This window comes from Acinonyx jubatus, chromosome B2 (genome assembly GCF_027475565.1).
Source record: "Acinonyx jubatus isolate Ajub_Pintada_27869175 chromosome B2, VMU_Ajub_asm_v1.0, whole genome shotgun sequence".
NCBI lineage: Eukaryota > Metazoa > Chordata > Mammalia > Carnivora > Felidae > Acinonyx > Acinonyx jubatus.
In genome coordinates, this window is record NC_069385.1 from 134,339,454 (window position 1) to 134,359,573 (window position 20,120).

Consider the following 20,120-nt stretch of genomic DNA (forward strand, 5'->3'; position numbering starts at 1 on the left):
TTCCATTTTTAGTTTTTTTCCTTCTAAAAAAATTTTTTAATGTTTTTATTTATCTTTGAGACAGAGAGAGACAAAGCATGAGCAGGGGAAGGGCAGAGAGAGAGGGAGACCCAGAATCCGAAGCAGGCTCCAGGCTCCGAGCTGTCAGCACAGAGCCCGACACGGGGCTTGAACTCACAGACTGTGAGATCATGACCTGAGCTGAAGTCGGATGCTTAACCGACTGAGCCACCCAGGCACCCCTCTTTTTCTTTCTGAAGGAATTCCTAGACATTACGGGTTGGCTTGACTATTGACATAGTATGGTTGATACACTATCACCTTGAAATAATTTCCCATCTTCCCCCTGCCTTCTAAGCTTATGACTTAAGTGTTAGGAGGCAGAGTATGGGGAGGGTGGAATATCAAGCCATTTGGTTTTCTGGGAAGAGCAACGTGACCATCCCCCAAAATATATAGGTGTGTATGTATTAGGCACCTGGCTAAGGAAACACCTGACCAACATGTTCCCTTTCTCCATCCGGACCCATTCTACTTGTTTTTCACGCAGACAAGCTCCATGAAGATTAATCACAGCTGATGAGTATACTTTTTGCAGAGCCAGAAAAAAAAAAAAGAGAGAAAGAAAAGTAAAAAGGAGGAGTTAGGAAGAAAGGCAGATAGCTGGTAGCTGGCTAGAAGCAAAAGGACTCAGATGCCCGTGAATATGGGGGAAGCTGGTTGAACGTGAAAGCTGTCTGCTCTCCAGATAGACTGCTGAATACCCAGTGGAACCACTTAGGGCAAAGTAAGAATACAAAGCACTCTAGCAGCTTCCTTTTTTGGCATCTGTTCGCCTGAGCATCAACTTCTTTTAGGCTCGACCCATATTTGTCCATACTGGAAAAACACAAGGTTGACAGGCTCACAATATTCTTGCCCATCCTAGAGAGTGTTAAATCAATATTAGCAATTCTAAGCCGAAGACCAGTTCTGACCTGTTGAAAGCTCTTAGAATCTGAGATTTATTTTTCTGCTAGAAAAGACTTTAGGAGACTATCAGCTGGCTCTGTGACTTGAAGAAAGGAAAGAATTATTTTTCAAAAAAATTTTTTTTACATTTATTTCTGAGAGACAGAGAACTGTGAGGGAGGGGCAGAGAGAGAGGGAGACCCAGAATCCGAAGCAGGCTCCAGGCTCCGAGCACAGACCCCAAGGCAGGGCTTGAACTCACAAACTGTGAGATCATGACCTGAGCCGAAGTCGGATGCTTAACCAACTGAGCCACCCAGGCACCCCAAGGAAGGAATTATTAATGCAATTTCTGTTTTGGAGTAAGGTAGTTGAACCGTAGAAGAGAGGAATTAATTTTCCCAAAGTCCTGCAGCCAGTAAGGGGTGGGGAGTTAGACTCGAAGCCACGCCCTTTGGCAAAGTCCTGTCTTACATCCTGTTGTCTCTCTGGCTGATGAGTGAAATCACGATGCGTTCCAAGGAATCAATCCCTTCCATGCTGGGAAGAGGCAGTGGGGAGCCAACAGGTGGTTACTCACAAGGCTGCTGAAATCTGCAAAGGGAGTAGCAGGAGTGTTTCTGGAACCCTGGCTGTCCACTAGAACCATCAGAAGGCCTGTGATTGAGCCCCCTCCCCCCTCCCCTTTGTGATTTCTGATTTGGCAGGTCTGGGGTGGGACTGGCCATTTGTATGTCTAACAAGTTCCCCCCCTGAGGCCGATGCCATGAACTCAGGACACCGTTTGGACAAACTCTGATCCAGAGGCAGCTCTTCGAACTACGATTGCTCGTCCTGAGCCTAAGAGTCTGTTGTGCCCCCTTAGAGAGGACTTGGGGTGCACAGTTGGGCAAGAGGGTAGTTCTGATTAGGAATCCCAGTAAAACATGATCACAGAGCACGTAACTCCCATTATCCTATGTACTATTTCTCAGGTGTCCCGGAGCACGAAAAAGTTGCCAACTAGCAATCCAGAATATAAAGGTCAGAATTGAAAGGTTGATCTTATTTCTTTTATGTTTCTTTATTTATTTTGAGAGAGAGAGAGAGAGAGAGAGAGAGAGAGAGAGAGAGAGAGAGAGAGAGAATCCAAGGAGGCTCCGTACTGCCAGCACAGAGCTCATTGCGGGGCGCGAACTCACGAATCATGAGACTGTGACCTGAGCCAAAACCAAGGGTCAGACGCTTAACCTCCTGAGACACCCAGGCGCCCCGATCATATTGCTTTTCTTAGCTTCAAGTAAAGTCTCTTGAAACTCATGCTAGAACTAGTTAATCCTCGCAAACAGCTCTAAAAAGGCTATAAATGGTGTATTATCAGGCGTTGTGGCAAGCCAGTAACCCAGAGCAAGAAAAGCAGGATACGGGGAGATCCGGGGCCTGTCTTTCCCCCGCGGGGCTTGTCTGGACTCCTCTACTGCACCTTATAGGGTAATTGCCAGGACTTCGGTCACAGAATGAGGTCTGAGAACAATCTGCTCTCAGAGGAAAGGCAGCAGTGAAACAAAAACACAATGGGCACGGCAGCCTCTTGGTTCTCTGAATTTAACCAGCAGTCTCTGCTGCTCCCTGGATCCCGAGTCTCCGCGCTGAACCGTGCCTGAGCCGGGCAAGTCCACAATGGAAGGAATCGTGCGTGAGTTGGTAAAAATCCGACAGAGGGGGCAGTGGAATAGAAGTCACAGAGGCGCGGACGGTGTTGGTGACCCAGGGGGAGAGTGTTACATGATGAGCCATTCTCGAGAGGCGGCTATTAATCTCCGATGCACTTGTAAACCCAGAGCCGTGCCTCACCCAACCCAAGATCCCTTCCACAAAACGCTGAGATGTTGATGTGCGCAGTGGCACAGCATAATGTCACGCTCTAGAGAGTGACACACAAAGCTTGGGGGAATTCTAATCCCCAACCGTATAACCTCCCCCCCCCCCGCCGCCCCCGACCCTACTGGTGGGATTGGGGCAAACCCACAGAGCCAAGCTGCTCGAATGTGGGAGGCCTTGAGACTTTGAGACTTGAGATTTTAAGTGATTCCTTAACAGGGAGAGACAAGAATTTAGGGACCCCCGGTAACTTTGCCAGGTCACTACGGCCCCTTTGGCCAGTGTCTGAGTTGGCGCCCTGCGTCAGTCTGTGGCCAAAGCCATGCTGCTCCTTGATTTCTCTGAGTGACACAGAAGGACTGAGGCTCTGGGGGAATCTATCCGGCTGGGGTTGAAGGTTTCACGGTGCCGTACTCCGGACCCGCTTTTGTTCCCTAAAATCTGAACTGCCCCAGGGTATGGATCGATGGAAGTAGTTTCAACCCTACAGATACACCACATGGTGTTGAATTTCAGGGGATTTAACTTATCTGAACATATCACTTGTGAAAAGGCTCTTTCTAATACCTTTAGCCGGGGTCAAGGACACCAAAAGGCCGGTTACAGAAAGTACAAGGAGGCTTTAGCACAAACTTTGGGGGTTGTTTGTGACCCGGGCTTGAATTGTTTCACAAGCCCTGGCCTAATTTCCGCAAAGCTTTCAACGCTGAGGATGAAAGGCATTCCAGAGCTGAAAAGGATTCTGTCCTCAGAAGTGCTGGGCCTACCAGCTCTCTGCTGACTTCTGACAGGCTTCGGAGAGAACCCTTTCATACTGGCTAACACTCATGGTAACAGCCGCGCCCTAGAAACGAGATCATCTTTTTCCATAAAGAAATACACATTGTCCTTCGGCTTGCAGGTTCTCCAGCGCGACAGGGCTCTGGGTGGCGGCAAAGAGGCTTATGAGAGTAGGCGTCCTCTGACCTGATCAGGGGAAGAGATATAGAGGAGGAGGCTCCGTCACCTGGAAAGCTTAAAAAAATTTTATTTTGTTTTAAGTTTTGGTAAAACATGCAAAACATAAAATTGACCAACGTAACCATCTTTAAGCGTAGCGGTCAGTGGCCCTTGGTACGTTCACGTGATTGTACAACCACCAGCACCCTCTCTCTCCAGTTTTAAAATCTTTTACTGAGAATTTTAATGTAGATTTCTTTTCAGAAAGCCATTAAAAAGAGTGAGGCCGGGGTGTCCGGGTGGCTCAGTCGGTTAAGCGTCTGACTTGGTCTCAGGTCATGATCTCACGGTCCGTGAGTTCGAGCCCCACGTGGGGCTCTGTGCTGACGGCTCAGAGCCTGGAGCCTGCTTCCAATTCTGTGTCTCCCTCTCTCTCTGCCCCTCCCCTGCTCATGCTCTGCCTCTTCTCTGTCTCTCAAGACTAAATAAAAATATTGAAAAAAAATTTTTTTAACAATAAAAAAAATAAAAAGGAGGAGGTCGATCTTATATGCTGATGCGGAAGGATGTTAAAAATACATTATTGAGAGAAAGAGCCAGACACAGAGCAGTGTGCACAGCATAGATAACATTTGTGTGAGTGCTCAGATAACTTCAGGGAGAGGATACAGATTGTTGGTGGGGGTTACCTCTAGAAAGTGGAAATGTGGGTCTGCGATGGAAGGGATTTTAACTTTCATTGTATACCTCTTTCACAGGGTAGACTTTAAAAAAAGTGTCTTTTTTTAAAAAATGTTTATCTTTTGAGAGAGAAAGAGAGAGAGAGAGAGAGAGAGAGACAGAGTGCAAGCTGGAGAGGGGCAGAGAGAGAGGGAGACACAGAATCTGAAGCAGGCTCCAGGCTCCGAGCTGTCAGCACAGAGCCCGATGCGGGGCTCGAACCCGCGAACCGCGAGATCATGACCTGAGCTGAAGTCAGACGCTGAACCGACTGAGCCACCCAGGTGCCCCAAGATACAATATATACTAAGTCACCAGGAAAACAGGTAGGTAGATTCTCATCACGCAGCCTCGGTTTGGATGAATGAAAGCAACATGTGATTATAAACAGGGAAGGGAGAAACCTGGATGTCACAGGCAACCTGATGAGAGAGAGGAGCCAGGTCCCAGCTGAGGACCACCGAGTCAAGGGTCCAAGACCGCAGAGGCCAGGACTAGATGTAGCCGATGAACAGCCGTGCCTGCTGGGCTGGGTCCACTCCATCCGGGGACTTCCTTCAAGAACGCTCTGGTACGAGAGGCGGAGGCAGATGGGAGTGACGTCCTGGTGGCCAAGGTCTTTGGAAGCTGAGGAGGGGCGAAAGACCCTGTGTGTGCACAAAAAAGGTGGGGGGGGGGGTGCTGAATAACCGATTCTTCAGTGGAGGATGTGTCCCCGGGGCCCAGGAGGGAGACAGCAGGGGGAGACGGCAGATGATGAATCCTTGAAGACTTCAGGTTTGGGAGAGTGGCAAACGGGAAAAGCACCAAGAAAGGAGGGTGGCATCCAAGATACACTTGGCGTCTGGTGCCCATTTAACACAGAGGCTGGCCGTGGAAATTGTCCAGCGAATGGCAACAGCTTGCTCTGAGCCGCTCTAGAGGTGAATCAGCCAGCCTTTTTAAGGTTCCCGTAAGACTTCCTCCTTCATTCCTTTTTGTCTGCTCTCCTCGCCCTCACCCAGGCTGTTCTCAGAGCACAGATGAGGCCTGCCAGTCACAGAGGAACCATATTTCAGATACCTCATGTAACAGTTACTTACCTCTAGAACCTTCCCTATCTTACGTGCGTAACTCTGGCCTTTCATCTATTTTCCCCATCATCTGCTTTTACCCTGGGCACGAACTCCCACTCCTCTCCCCCACCCCCCCAGCCGCCCTCCCTTCCCCTCGCTGCCCCCCATGACTGCCAGCTCCCCCTTCTCTTTCCTCTCCCCATCCCTTGCCTCCCACGCGCTTCATCAGTGATCCATAGAGTGTTAGTCCATCACAGCCAGATTGATACACAGCTGTTCTTTCCAGGCCAGCTCTTCCCCACTGTTTCATGGCAGGAACCTGAATGTCAAGTCCAGACTCAGCCTGGCATATTGAGGAGTGACTGACTGACTTCTCCAGGCTCCCCTGTTAGCCCCCACATCCCAGACAAGCAGCCTCTGAAGGCTTAGAGGGACAGTGGGGGCTCTGGTCTTCCTCCCCACCCCACTCCTGACCCTTGTTATCCCACTGGCTGTCATGGCTTCCTGGGCCTGGATTTCGAGTAGTCTGGAGTGATTCCTCCTTCCAAAAGCAGCCTCAAACAGCCCACAGCCCTTGTCTGACTTCTGACTTCTGATTTAGAGCCCTTGGTGCTCTCTAAAAAGGGTGTTAGTGCCTCGGGGGAGTTCCAGACTGAGGACTGCTTAGAACCTTGGGGGCTGTGGACATGCTGTCCATACCTGCAGCCACACAAGACGCTCTTAGGGGTCCCCTCCTTCCTGATGGCCAATGATGAATGAGTCAGAGACAATGGGATGCACATACGTATATGATCCAGACTGCGATTCTGGGATTGAGACCCATCAGTGTACCAATCATTGACCAAGAAATGAATTAATCTAGAACTGCCCAAGAAGGGGTCCTAAAAAATTATTTAGTCCTTCATTTTCACGCATTCCTAAAGAGAGAGGGTTCCAAATGATACAAGGCAACCAGAACCTGTGTAAAAGTAGGAGAGCAAGGTGTTATCAGAATTAGGATGACGCTTTAGAGGAAATCCAACAACCGGTTTAGATGTGGGGAGCACATCTTGTAGAGCCGTGGTTGGCCCCCAGCTATGCTATCAGGCTGTTATAGTTCAAGTCTTGGGACTTTAGCCGGCAGATGTAGGTGCAGAAGAAGTCTGAACTTGAATGAACAAGGCAAAGGATTTTAAATATTTTGTACCGGCTTTTTTGCAGAGGTTTTGGCTTAAGTAGGCTGTAAAACTGTCTATCTGGTTGTGAATTGGCCCAAACTCTCTGCGGGGGCGTCTTATTCGTCCTTGTCTGGGACAGCCTTCCAGCAGGGGGCACTGTGACTGCAGAGTGTACCCGCCCAGGGATATCTAGGCGGAGGGATCTTTTCTGCTTAGGCCAGAGTAAGGTGGGAGTGGGTTAGTAAAATGGGAGCCTACTCTCTAGACCGAGGTGAAATTATCTTTCTCATTTCTGTACAGAATCCTGCATACTTTGTATAGGTGTGATTCTCATAACAATTGTTGCAGTGATTTTGATGTTCAGACTGAACCAGCCAGACTTGTCCCAACAGGTGCTAAAAATGCACGAGATAAAAAAGCAGGTGAGAAGAGAAATGGGAAAATGGTTCTGTGTGTGCGTGTGCAGCAGCGGGCGGAGGGCAGCGGCGAGAGGTAGGTGGGCATAGGTGGACACGCAGGTTTCTCTAACTTTGACCTTGTAAACGATTCGAATGCCTTGCAACACAATTGCATCCGTTCTTTTTAAGCAACAACCGAAGGACTGTGAAAGCAACGCTTGTCGGGTCCAGTGATGTCATACGAGGCAGTAGAATCCCTGGTTTACAAAACAGGAAATGGGCTTGAATGGAAAGAAACCAACATCACTAGGAGATTCCAAATGTGTAGAGGCATAAATGCCTCCTGGATTGCAAAGGTACATAAATGCTAAGGTGAGTGCAGTCTCCCATCAGGGCCGGGTGTCAGGCCACTCTGGTGCCCGGACGACTAGACCCCATCACCACCATCCCTTATACTCGGGCAGATGGAACCTTTAGCTTTGGCAAAGCACTTACCCTTACTGCCTTCTTCAGAACCTTCAGAACAGGTCCTCGATTTACCACAGTGCCGTAAGATGTGCGTGTTACACGTGCACTGTAATAATTCACGGAGAGGCAGGCTGTCCTACGGTCTTAATGGACGGACTGCGATCTGAATTCATTAACATCAGGACCTGCTCATGAAGGAGTGAATGACGAGATTGCGGCTTTGTGAAATTATGTCTAATTCCTATTTTTTTTTTACGTTTATTTATTTCTAGAGAGAGAATGAGTGGGGAAGGGGCAGTGAGAGAGGCAGAGAATCCCATGCAGGCTCTGCGCTTATCAGTGCAGACTCCGACACGGGGCTCGATCCCACAAACCGTGAGATCATGGCTGGGCCGAAATTGAGAGCTGGCACTTAACCGACTGAGCCGCCCAGGCGCCCCTCCTAACTGTTCTTAAGTGATGGGAAAGCATGGACTGTAAGATCTATGTGCAGAGAAGTGGAAAGACAGCAGGAGGTGGAAAGGAAAAGCCAGCCCATCCATGGGGAATCTCATTAGGCTGAGCTCCATCCAAGATGGTTGCTCTTACATGCTGCTGACAACGAATTAAGCAAAGATGCTCTTGTAAGGATGCTCTTGTTGGGCCCATTAGAGTATCTTTCCGAGCTTGGTGTGAGATATTAGGTTAAGGTATTAAAATAACAGAATTCTAAAACCTGCTCCCCCATTGTAAAGTCTACATTGTCATCTTGTTGTCTGGACTAAGCTTTCACATACACACACACACACACACACACACACACACACAGCCCTCCAGGCATCCTCAGCACCCCCCTTCCCCCAGCCAGGTGGCCTCAGGTAGATTATCTCCCCTCCACCTCCACATTTCCAAAATGATGTTTTGTACCAGACTGCTCTAAAGCGCCTCCAGTTCTAACGTTCAGTGAATCTTTAGGACAGTTGATTCCCACAGTCAGTTTCACGGATGCTGACACATGAACAGCATCGCCCACACCACACACACACACACACACACACACACACGAGAGGTACCACCATCATTCCTTCCCACCCACGTTCTTGCCTCAGAGCCCACAGACTGGCCAGGTACCTAAGTCATGAGCCAGAGCACCCGGGTCTAAGAACAGGAAAACAGAAGGAATCGTAGCTTCTCTTCCATCTTTATTGGCTACTTTCATTTTCTTATCCCACTAATGCAGGTCGGGGAGGACAGCAAAAGGCCATGTGTAAGGTGGCACATGCCAGCTGGCTGAGCGATGCTAACCACGGTCCCCTGAGTCTTGCAGCAGCAACAGTGGGCATCTATCAGCTCCTGGGTCTGGAGCTCAGACTGCATGGCCCGAGGACCGCCCCGCCCCCCCTCCCCCCCCACCGCAGGGACCGTCTCCTCCCACAGTAAGTTGGGCCTTAAAAACACTACAAACAGTTGCATTCATTGTCCTTTTTTTTTTTCTTTTTCTTTTTGCCTTTAATAATAATAAAAAAAGAAAACCAAAACCTTCTATAATTTATAAGCTATTTTTTGCTATCTACATTATATATAAAATATAGACTCTGTTTACTGTATAACACACATCTTTTCCCCTTGATAAATAACTCTTTAAAATATCTAGTATACATGCCTTGACTTTTTATATATAAGTTTGGTTTTATACATATACATACATATATATATACTCATGTTTGTAAAACGCAATAAATACATACTTGACAATACCAACCAAACAAATGTAATTTGGGTTAAAAAAAAAAAAAAGAAAAAGAAGTAGTAAAAGCACCAGGCAGCAAACAGAAAGCCATAATTGCTAGAAACTTCTCCCTCCCCTGGGCAAGGCACAGGGCGGAATACTAAATATATTTAAATATGTTTGGATGCCTGAAGGAGAAGGAGGGGCGCAAAGTAGCTGGTGGGGTCACTTGCTTTTGTTTTGTTTCTCAACCTGGGGTTAGACCAGAGTCACAGGTAGGTCATTGCGTTTATAAGGAGAAACCATGGGGGCTCATCCAACGGCTTAGCCCTTGTGACGGCTGCAGAGGACAGCAGAGATCAGGACGGGGAGTGATAGAAACAGCATGACTATGCTGTAGGCCCTGCCCACACTGGCCCAGGCCAGCTTTTGACGCTTCACTAAGCGGAGAGCTACTGCATGCGATGCGTCTTGGGATTACTCTACTTGCTGCTGGTTTCAACAAAAAGAGGGCACATCAGATTCAAGAGCATTCAGCAGTGCAACACTTCAGTAGCCTGGCCAAGAGCCAGGGGCTTCGGGGGCCCTCGCAAGGGCTCCAGGAAATAGGGACTGACCCGGGGAAGAGAAGGCTCAGGAGGCCACCGCCTTCCGCTGCTAACGGCTGTGGTCACTTGGCTACTTGGTGCTGGCCTCACCTCCAGGCTCAGACCACCGAGCTCATCACCCCTGACGGCAGCGCGGGAGGACGTCGCTCCTCTTGCGGGAAGTCCTGGGAGCCCAACTCAGTCAGGGTCGTCCCTGGAGACTCAGCACTGCCATTGGCCGGCTTCCCTGCCTGGTGGGGGGCAGCGGCGGGGGTGGGGGTGGGGGTGGGTGCGGACAGGCCAGGTAGAACGTGCCAGCTGCTGCTTAAGACTGAAGCCCCACTGCAGACGCACACGGCTTTCCTTTCATGGCCCTCCTCCCCTCCTTCGGGACTGGAGCGCAGGGGCTCTGAGAGTTTGTTTTCAACGAGCTCTCCAAGGTCATGGCCTCCGCCCTGTAAACCTTCAGGGCTCTGATGGCCAACAAATAGGAGGCAACAGGTGAAGCAGGAGGCCTGACTCTGCACCTAGGAGGGGAGCGGAGGGCCACAGAAGCAGAGCGGGCCCCGGGAAACCCCAAAGGTGGTGTTGTGTCCCCCATCCTTGCCACGTAGAACACCGACTACGGATAACTGTGCGCACCACGATCACGACGGAAACGCAGAGCAGCTAGTTTCTGAGGACATTCAAGACCTAATGGAGTTGCTAAGAAATGGATGCAACCACAGCAGCTGGGGGAATACGGTCGTCACAGGTCTGAATTGTAATTGTCGCTCGTTCACCCACTAGCCGGGGGACCTCAGACGAGTCATTTCACCTCTCTGCCTCCCTGTCCCCATCTGAGAGCCCTGACGGTGCTATGTGCAGCCGCAAGGGACTTAGAATGCAGGTCTGAACAAGCGGGGGTGACCTCTGCTGTCACCGAACCTCTTGGGGCTGTGACAACAGGATGTGAATACCCGGGGCTCTGACATCCCTTCAGAGACAAACAGGACTCCTTCCTCCCCGGGATGTCTCCCCAGCGTGCTGCCATTTGCCCCCCCCCCCCCAACCCCGCCACAATAAAAGGCGATCCTCCCGGAGACCTAATTTCCGACCCAGGTCAAATTCAACAGCTGCGGCTCTGAGCCAAGATGAAGAGAGTTGACAGAGTGCGCAGGTATGAAGGCAAAACGCACAGGTAAAATCGGAGTCACAAGCAAATGAACTGGAAAAGCCCCGCCCCCTGAGAAGAACACGTGCCGCTGTTAGACCACCAAGGGCAAGATCCAAGGCCACCTATCACGGTCGGCCAATGACGTCTTGAAAATCCCCAGCTCCTCGGTTTGCCGCATCACCGACGATCGAGATCGACTCAGCAAGTCGATTTTCAAGGAAGGAAGCTGAGTGCTATTTCCATTTTGGAAGGGGCAGAAACACCGACCACTTCTATTCGCAGCCGTGTCAGGACCCTTCTGGCAGAACATCAAATGTGGCATTCTGCTCAGCGGGAGGGTACGGACCGCAGTGGTGTAGAGCCCCACACAAGTCACACCCGGCATGAGTCCCGGATACGCCACAGGGCGTGAGGACAGCCCCCTCAGTGTTCAGCGAGGAGTGCTTTCCTGCCTGGCGACAACTTCAGGGGTACGCACCTCTCTCCGTGGGAGGCAGCGTGGTTTGGAGAAGACAAGCTTTGGACCCAGGTGACGCAGCTTCTGCTTTAATCGCCGTGTGACTGTGCGCCAGTCACTCTTCCTTTCAGAGCCTCGATTTTCTCACGTGTGTAATGGGAAGAACGACAGCCAATGCCGCGGGGTTGCTGAGGGCATTAAGCGAGATCATTCACCTAAAATACCCTGCGCACGGTGGATGATCAAGAAATGTTGGTGCACAGAGGATGCTTGGATGGCTCTCTGCAGACGGGAGAAGGGGGCCGGGAGAAGCTCAGCTTAAAGCGGAGTCAGCCACGGCTGCCACCGCAGGGTCCACGTACATGTGACACACAGATATTTCCCACCCAGTAGATCAGGAGTGTGTGTGGTACCCTGCGACGTCTCTCCCCCCGAGAGGGGACGTCAGAGAAAAGCTGACGGTGGTCATGGACTTGCTCTCCAGAAGAGCACTCAAGAGAATCCAAACTTTTCAAATAAGCCCAGAGCGTCCCCAGCTCTTGTGAATGCCAGGTGAGAACCCGTGATGCCCCGCCCTCTCTCAATCAGTGGCACAAGCCAACGTTTCCAGGACCAGAGGCGTGCGTCCCCAGAAAAACGGGAACAAAGCAAGCCGCAGGGACTAAATGTGAGACCCTAAGGGCGGTGCCTCCGGGACACCGGATCTTTGAAACACAGTAACCAAAGCAGACAAGGGCCAGATCGCTGCTCGGGGCTTCATCCTGGGTCAAAGTGATGCTGACAGAACCCAGACCCCAGAGCGCACGAGTCGGCGTTGGGGCTTGGCCCCAGCGAGCCCTGTGGGGAGCTTGAGATCTCAGCTGCCCGCTGCGGCTCGCAATCGAGGTTTGCCAAGTGGTAGTTCGGGGGTAAAAGGAGCACGAAAGAAATATCTTAAATTCATCTCCGGGAATTTTTATATTTAAAAAATGACCTACCTAGGTCTTTTCTTCCTCTCGTTCCTGTATCTACCTGCAACATGCATTTCAGTAGGTAGGATTTGAGAACACTCACTAAAATATTTTTCATGCTTCTGTTAAAGAATATATATTCTTTTTATATCCCCTAGCCTCAAACAAGAATCTGTGTTTTAGACACTATTTATCACAGGACTCAGAGGCCTTTGGAAGAAAATAAAAACAACTTCCCAAGTCTTTGGGTTAAGTACAGAAACATAAAATTAAACCCCCTGGAATATCCCTACTTAGATTATAAACGACTTAGAAAAATGAGACCCATAGAGTTTAATCTAAGTTTTCTTTCCCTTCATCTTTAATCACAGCCTTTCAGGCTAGATAGGAAAAAAAAAATTCTTTCCACTCAGTTCCTACAAAAGTTATTTCTCCAGAAGGCAATTTAAGAGAACCTGAACCGACAGAGTCCACGGCACGGCTGTCTGCTCCCACTATTACTGGGGCACATCCATGCTACCAAATCTCTGGTTTTGAGTTGGTAGCTACGAAAGCCAGCATGCTCACCACGAAGTAATGATGTCAGGGACCATAACATACCCTGGAGGGTTCCGGCTGACTCACCTAGCCGTGTTGCAGCAGTGGGGTGACTCTTCTGGGGAAGGCAATCCTTCCTCACTGGGCTGGAAAATGGCCCAACATTCCTGCGGTGTTTGGACATGCCCACCAAGCACCCCCCAGGCAGCCTGGGCATCACAGTGTATTGACCCTGGGAGGAGAATGGAGCATACAATGGACTATATATACTGTTCATTTCCAGATTCTGCCTCCTCAGAGCCTGGGGCGGGGGGGGGGGGGGGGGGGCTCTCGGCCCCTTAAATTCCCTTCTACCCCTACTGCCAGTCATCTGAAAAGACGTCTAAACCTCAGGTGTGTGCCAAAGGCAACCGTTGGCTTTCCGTGACCTGTGAACAAAAGCTATGGAGATTCAGAAGTTCTCGTCTTCCCCAGTCAACCCTGACAAGTGTCTAATGGGGGGGGGGGGGGGGGTGAAGGATTAAGGATAATTTCCCAGTTTCAAAATGTTTGACTTGGTGTTTCTTTCAAGAGAGAGGTCTGAATTTTTAAGAGCTATTTCAGCGACATTTGGTGGTGGTGAGGACTGACAAACCCTTGTGTGTGTGTGTGTGTGTGTGTGTGTGTGTGTGTGTGTGTGTGTGCATCTCTAACAGTTCCCCTTTGCAACTACCCCACTCCAAGCCTGCAGCCGTCTGCCATCTCTGGTAATAGCTCTCTGTAATCAGGGCGTGACAAGGGAGACAAGAGACCAAGGAGGGGAAAAATACGTTTTTCCCCCCAACGTGACCCTTCTCAACCCTACGTGAATATACCCCTCCGTGGCTCTAACACCCCATATTAGAAACACTGAAAGTGGTGTTCCTTAATTGTCCTTCTGTTTTAATACCCATTCAAAAACTTGCAGGTGTCAGAATCCTGAAAGCAAAGGTCAAAGCTAAGGAAAACACCCTTGACATTTTCTTTTTTCTTTTTAAGGGAAGACAATTATATCTGCGTGGAACTGAAGGCTTCCCTTTTAAATTCACAAAGCCGGGTGAATCTCCTAAAAGTCCTCCACCGGCTTGGTAGGAGACACGGATGTTGGAGACCAAAGCCCGCCAAGGGCTGGCTCCCTTTCCCATCTGCTGGGACAACCCCACTGCAACAAATGGGGCCCGCAGCATGCGAGGGCGGCTCGGGAGCTGGTAGTCTGACCCATTCAGGCTGTGCCCTTGACTGGAGAGCCACCGAGAGGACACTTGAGCGCCACATCCCTTTACACTTAGTTCTACCCCACCGGAAACAGGATTAAAGGCAGCTCCCCGCCGCTTTGTAATTGATGCCAAACCCAAAGGGCTATTGTTTATTCTCGGCCTACTCTGCTTCCACGCAGCCTGCGTTCTGGTGCTCTCCTCTGGGCTTACTTGCTATTCCAGGCTCTCCCTTATCCCATCTGGGGGCGGGGCGCAGGGCAAGGTACCGATTAGGAAGACACACCCTCCCGCTTCCTATGAGGATGACCAATCAATCAAGCACACTGTTCGCTCTGCTACCAAGTAGTCTTTCCTACAGATATTTTAAGTGGCCTTCCGGAACTTGAGCTTTCTCATTGGCCCACTGCACCCCCGCCTCCCCCCAGACTAACAGGCTTCTGCGGACGGGTGAAGCACTTGCCTTCTCCCGCGAGAGGCAGGTGGCCGGGAAGCCGGCACCCACCGAGCTGGCCCCTGGGTCGCAGGAGCATTTGGCTTGCCAAGTTGGCCAATGGGTAGGGGAGGGCTGAGGGAGGAGGAAAGCACCCCCTCTTTGCTTCTCATGGTAAGGGGGCCACAGAGGCTAAGCCACCTCCTCCTCATGCAAACGCCCCGCAGGGGTGATCTCGGGAAGAACAGGCCCCCTGAACACTCCCGGGCTGTTGGCTCGGCCAGCGACAGTCTTATTAGGTGCCCCTCACCCAGGCTGGGGGTTCACCTTCCCAGGCGCCGCTTAACTCACCCTGCCCCTCCGCCTTCCCGCCCCCGCACTCCTCGCGGCCACCTCTGCCCCAGCACGCCCTCCCCCTCTCCGGGCTCCATGCTGAAGACCTGAGTCCCCCTGGGTCCCCCAGTCCGTGCTAACAGTACAGGGACATCCTGCTCCGGCGCATGGCCTCGCTGATCAGGTAGGCGGGGCTCAGCTCGGGCTCCTCCGTCATAATGGCAATGTTCTGCCACTCGCCCGTCTGGCTGGACCTCTTGATGGTGTCCACCACGCACAGGGCGTACAGGCAGTCGTCGAAGGTGGCGGCCATGGTGAGCGGCCGCCCGTCCCACGTGCGCCGGTCGTCCTGGTCCTGGAAGGCCTGGCGCACGGCCTGCATCATCTTGATGGTGCCGCGCAGGTAGGGCGCGGGGATGTCGCTGAAGGCCTTCTCGGGCAGCAGGGAGTTGCTGACGGGCGTGGCGTCCTGTAGCAGCAGCTCCTGCTCGGGGGCGCTGTTGCGCTGCCCGTACAGGTCCGTGCCCACCGCCAGGAGGCGCCCGGCCGAGCCCACCACGGTCACGTCCTGCTTGAACTCGCCCGGCACGTTGAAGTTGAGGGTGACGGTGCAGCACACGCCGCCCTCCAGCACCATCTGGAAGGTGCAGAAGTCGTCGCTGGTGATCTGGCGGATGCCCTTGATGTGGTCCGTCTGCTTGACGAAGGTCTTGAGCAGCCCGTGGACCTTGACGGCCTTCTGGCCGGTCAGGAAGGTGAGCAGGTCGATGATGTAGGTGCCCACCGAGTGCAGGCCGCCCCCGCCCATCAGGTCGTCGCAGCTCCAGTTGTATTTCTTGCCCAGCAGGCTGCCGCCGTGCACCTGCACCTCACACACCAGCAGCTCCCCCACGTAGCCCTCCTCAATGAGCTGCTTCATGCGCACGAAGGCCGGCAGGAAGCGCAGCACGTTGCCCATGATGCTCATGAGCTTGGGGTAGTAGTGGGCGGCCGACATCATGCGGAAGGCGTCCAGCGGCGTGGCCGTGCGGTCGCAGATGACGTTCTTGCCGATGCCTGCGGGGCGGGAGCAAAAACAGCCGTGAGGGCGCGGGCGTGCGCGGCGGTAGGGGGCGCTGTGGCCCCCGGATGCTAACCTTGCAGAGAGCGCGCCAGACCTGACCTGATCCCCGCTTTCCAGTTGAAAAGAGCCCATAGCGCCAGTTATTTAGGCAAAAGTAATAGAACCTAAGGTATGTTTAAGATCTACTCTACAGTATAGTTAAATATTTAAGTCGAATTCCTTCAGTATGAAGCCAAATTAAATCAACTAAATATTAGCTTATTTTAATATATTTAAATAGGCTCTATTTTGGAGATTTTTTTTTAATGTTTATTTATTTTGGGAGAGAGAGAGTGTGAGTCGGGGAGGGGCAGAGAGAGAGAGAGAGAGAGAGGGAGGGAGGGAGACACACAATGGGGAGCAGGCTCCAGGCTCTGAGCTGTCAGCACAGAGCCCGACATAGGGCTTGGGCCCCCAAACCGGGCGATCGTGATCTGAGCAGAGGTCGGAGGCTTAACCCCCTGAGTCACCCAGGCGCCCCAGAGAGATTTTTCGATATACGTCAATATAGAATATAAAACACCTCATTTCATGCTTTGTGTCTAGAAGTCTAGGACATTTTATATACAAACATATGTTCCTTGTAAAATACTGATAAATCTAAACTATTTAAATAGGGGCACCTGGGTGGCTCAGTGGGTTAAGTGACTTCAGCCCAGGTCATGATCTCACAGTTTGTGGGGCTCTGTGCTGACAGCTCAGAGTCTGGAGTCTGCTTAAGATTCTGTGTCTCCCTCTCCTTCTTCCCCCAACCCATTCACACCCTGTCTCTTTCTCTCTCAAAAATAAATACACATTAAAATTTTTTAAAATAAAATATTTAAATATAAGTCCTATTGAAGTATACAAGATCATCTTACATGTTTTATTAAAATTATCTACCTATGAACTGTTTTACAGCTTTAGTTTATAAAATATAATTTATTAAAAATGTGTCACTAGAGGGGCGCCTGGGAGGCTTAGTCGCATAAATGTCCCCAAGTTCGGCTCAGGTCATGATCTCATGGTTTGTGGGTTTGAGCCCCGCATTAGTCTCTGTGCTGACAGTGTGGAGCCTGCTTGGGATTCTCTCTCTCTCCCTCTCTCTCTGTCCCTCTCCCATTCATGCTTTCTCTTTCAAAAATAAATAAATGAAAACTTTAAAAAATGTATTATTAGAAATATCATACGTAGGGAAGAGAAGAGTGTCTCTGTCTGGACAGGACCGGAATATGTAAGCTTAAGTCATAGCCAAGGCAAGTCTGATTAAATATGAGGAAGAATTTCTTAATGATATCCTCTGAAGGTCTAAACATTTAGCTCTCTCTCCTACAACCACCAACAAAGGATTACATTTTGAAAGTTACCTGCTTGTTTCTTTTGCATTATGGATTAGGGCTGGCAGTGGTCAGACATACGTTTGTTGAGGTTTTTCTGCTCTTTACCGGGGGGGGGGGGGGGCGGGGGGGAGTGGATAGTCCCTGGATCTGAGGGGTATGCAGTGGCCGGTTCCTGTCATCTGTCTCATGGTGGGGTTCCGTGCTTTTGGCCAATGCATCTGGGGCCAAATAACAATGAGGCTTGATATGATGACTGTAATGGGTGCAAAAATTACAGGTAGATTCAAGCCCTTTGGGAGACTAAGTAATTCTGGGTCTGGAGAAAACAAAAGATCAAAGGAAAGGAGAGTGGCAATCAGTGGGAAAGGGATTTATTCAGTAGAAGCCAAGAGTCAAGGGAAGAAAAATAAGTCAGCTAAACCTATAGAAGCAGTCAAGTGGAAGATGCTCTGCACACAGACCCTTCCAGTAGAGACCTGTACTCTCCAGACAGGGGATATCCCACAGACAGGGGACATCCACAAGGGAAACGGAGCAATGAGACACAGCTGTCCTGGCTGTTGGCACTCAACCTGACAGAATCCATGAACTCTAACGACAAGCTGAACTGAGATCGGGTTCTGTGGAAGTCCTGCAACTGTAGGCGTCCGTCCAGTGGAGATGCCCGGACAAGCCCGCACCCTAGAACGTGGCTCTCATGGCCAAACGACAGACGTGGTCAGAACAGGTTGTAGAAAATAAATATGCGTGATGGCTGTCCATTTCTACATGCACGTTTTATTCTGGCCCCGCAGGGAAAGGGCCGGAAGCCACGCAGTGACCACTTGACTTTTCCATGTTGGAAAAGTCTCCTTGGCTTTTCCATGTTGGCAGAGCTGGCTGGCTCTTCGGATGACCAGGAACGACCAGTAAGAAGCTCCTTTAACTCTTAGCAACCAGTTGAGGGCTGAGGCTTTGGCACAGGGATGAGAAAACACTGGTGGGTATTACCAAAAATGCCACACGCTGACAACACATCATGTTCTGATAACACGATCCTGTAGGCAGCAGGCTCACGTAACAGTGGCTTGTGCTGGCAGGAGCAGATTTATATGCGAGCGGATTGGTAGGTCGCTGGCCTCTCCTGCACCCTAACCTCAAGGTCGCCCTAGCCAGGACCCTTTTTTTTTTTAATACTTATTTATTTTTGAGAGAGAGAGAGAGACACAGAGAGAGAGACAGAGTGCAAGTGGGGGGAAGGGCAGAGAGAGAGGGAGACACAGAACCCGAAGCTGTCAGCACAGAGCCTGATGCCGGGCTCGGACCCACAAACCGCAAGATCATGACCTGAGCCGAAACCAAGAGTCAGACCAACTTAACCAACTGAGTCACCCAGGCGCCCCCCCCCCCCCCACCCAAGACGGTCATCTTCTCAGGATGCTCTTTCGGTCATCTTAATGGCACATGAGAAGTTTACCGTATTTTTTCTATTATAAAAAAAAAACCATAGAAACAGTAAAAGAAAAAATAAATGGAAAAAATTCATTTTACTTCCCATCCGCACACCCCAAACCGTCACTAAGTGGGTAAGGTTTCACAGCTCTACAGATGGAAGATTCTGAGGTGATGAAAGCTCCTTTTCCAGAAAATGCCAGGTAAATACACACCAAAAGCCCCTATTGGGGTCTGAAACTCGTGCCTGGCTGCCCCAAGGATCTGAGACACAGGACCTCTTCCTTGAGGCTATTTCTGTGTGCTGTGAGTCCACACCACACAACCACATTCTCAGAGATAAAGACTGGTTCTGACTTCTTAAGTCTCCACTCCACGCCCACGGCACCTAGAGGCGCGTTGAGCTCCGGGCAGGAACCCAGCAAACTTGAGGCCTGGCCTGGCCTCACCACCCGTGGTCTTCAGCAACATCCGGGCTTCGCGGGCAGGTCTCAGCAACATCTTAACTCCTGGTATCCTCACGACGCACAAGAGACTTCTAGAAATCTATCATAGAGAAATGATCTCAAACGTAAGCACGGCCTCTTGCCCAAAGAGGCTTCTCACTGAATTATTTATTAGAGCAAAAAGCTAGGAACGATGCAAATGCCCAACGTGAGAAGAATGGGGGTGTTAGTTCTAGGATGGACGTACAACAGAACGTTGTTAAGCCGCTGAATGCGATGCTAATGAAGGCTTTTTAATGGCAAGCAAGAGGATTATGATGTAATGTTAAGTGAAAAGGGCTCTATTCATAGACACGCTGTGATCTCAACTCTCTCTTAAAAACTACACAAGAGGGGCGTCTGGGTGGCTTAGTCGGTTAAGGGTCCGACTTCGGCTCAGGTCACGATCTCATGGTTTGTGGGTTCAAGCCCCGCATCGGGGTCTGACAGCACAGAGCCTGCTTGGGATTCTCTCTCTCTCTCTCTCTCTCTCTCTCTCTCTCTCTGCCCTCTCCCCACTCTCTCTCTCCCCCCAAATAAATAAATAAACATTAAAAAAAAAACGCACAAAAGGAAAGGAGAAAACCTGGAAGGGAACACCTCAAAATTCGTTAAAAGGATTATGACTGATTTTTATTTCCTTCGCTACATTTCTCTGTATTTTTCTAAGGGTCTACTCTGATGGCCAGAACAACTGTTAGCTTTTCTTTCCTAAGCCCAAAGGAGGCACGAAGCCTTTTGAAGGATGGGGCTCACATGATGGCAGAAGGGCCTTTCGAAGACTGGGATGGGCAGCCGGGTCCTAGAGCAGGCCGGTCTGTCTCAGTGCCTGGGCCCTGGGG

General features: G+C 50.6%; 1 protein-coding gene across 9 annotated transcripts in view; it reads right to left on the reverse strand.

Annotated features, from left to right (window-relative positions):
- Positions 1-14,521: 14,521 nt before the first annotated feature.
- Positions 14,522-20,120, reverse strand: part of GFOD1 (glucose-fructose oxidoreductase domain containing 1) — a 114,435-nt gene continuing 108,836 nt past the window's right edge. For all 9 annotated transcript variants that reach the window (XM_053223173.1, XM_015071377.3, XM_015071378.3 and 6 more), the window contains one exon: positions 14,522-15,997. In XM_053223173.1, the coding sequence (XP_053079148.1) occupies positions 15,078-15,941 (864 nt within the window). In that variant the 5' untranslated portion in view covers positions 15,942-15,997 and the 3' untranslated portion in view covers positions 14,522-15,077. The remainder of the gene's footprint in view (positions 15,998-20,120) is intronic.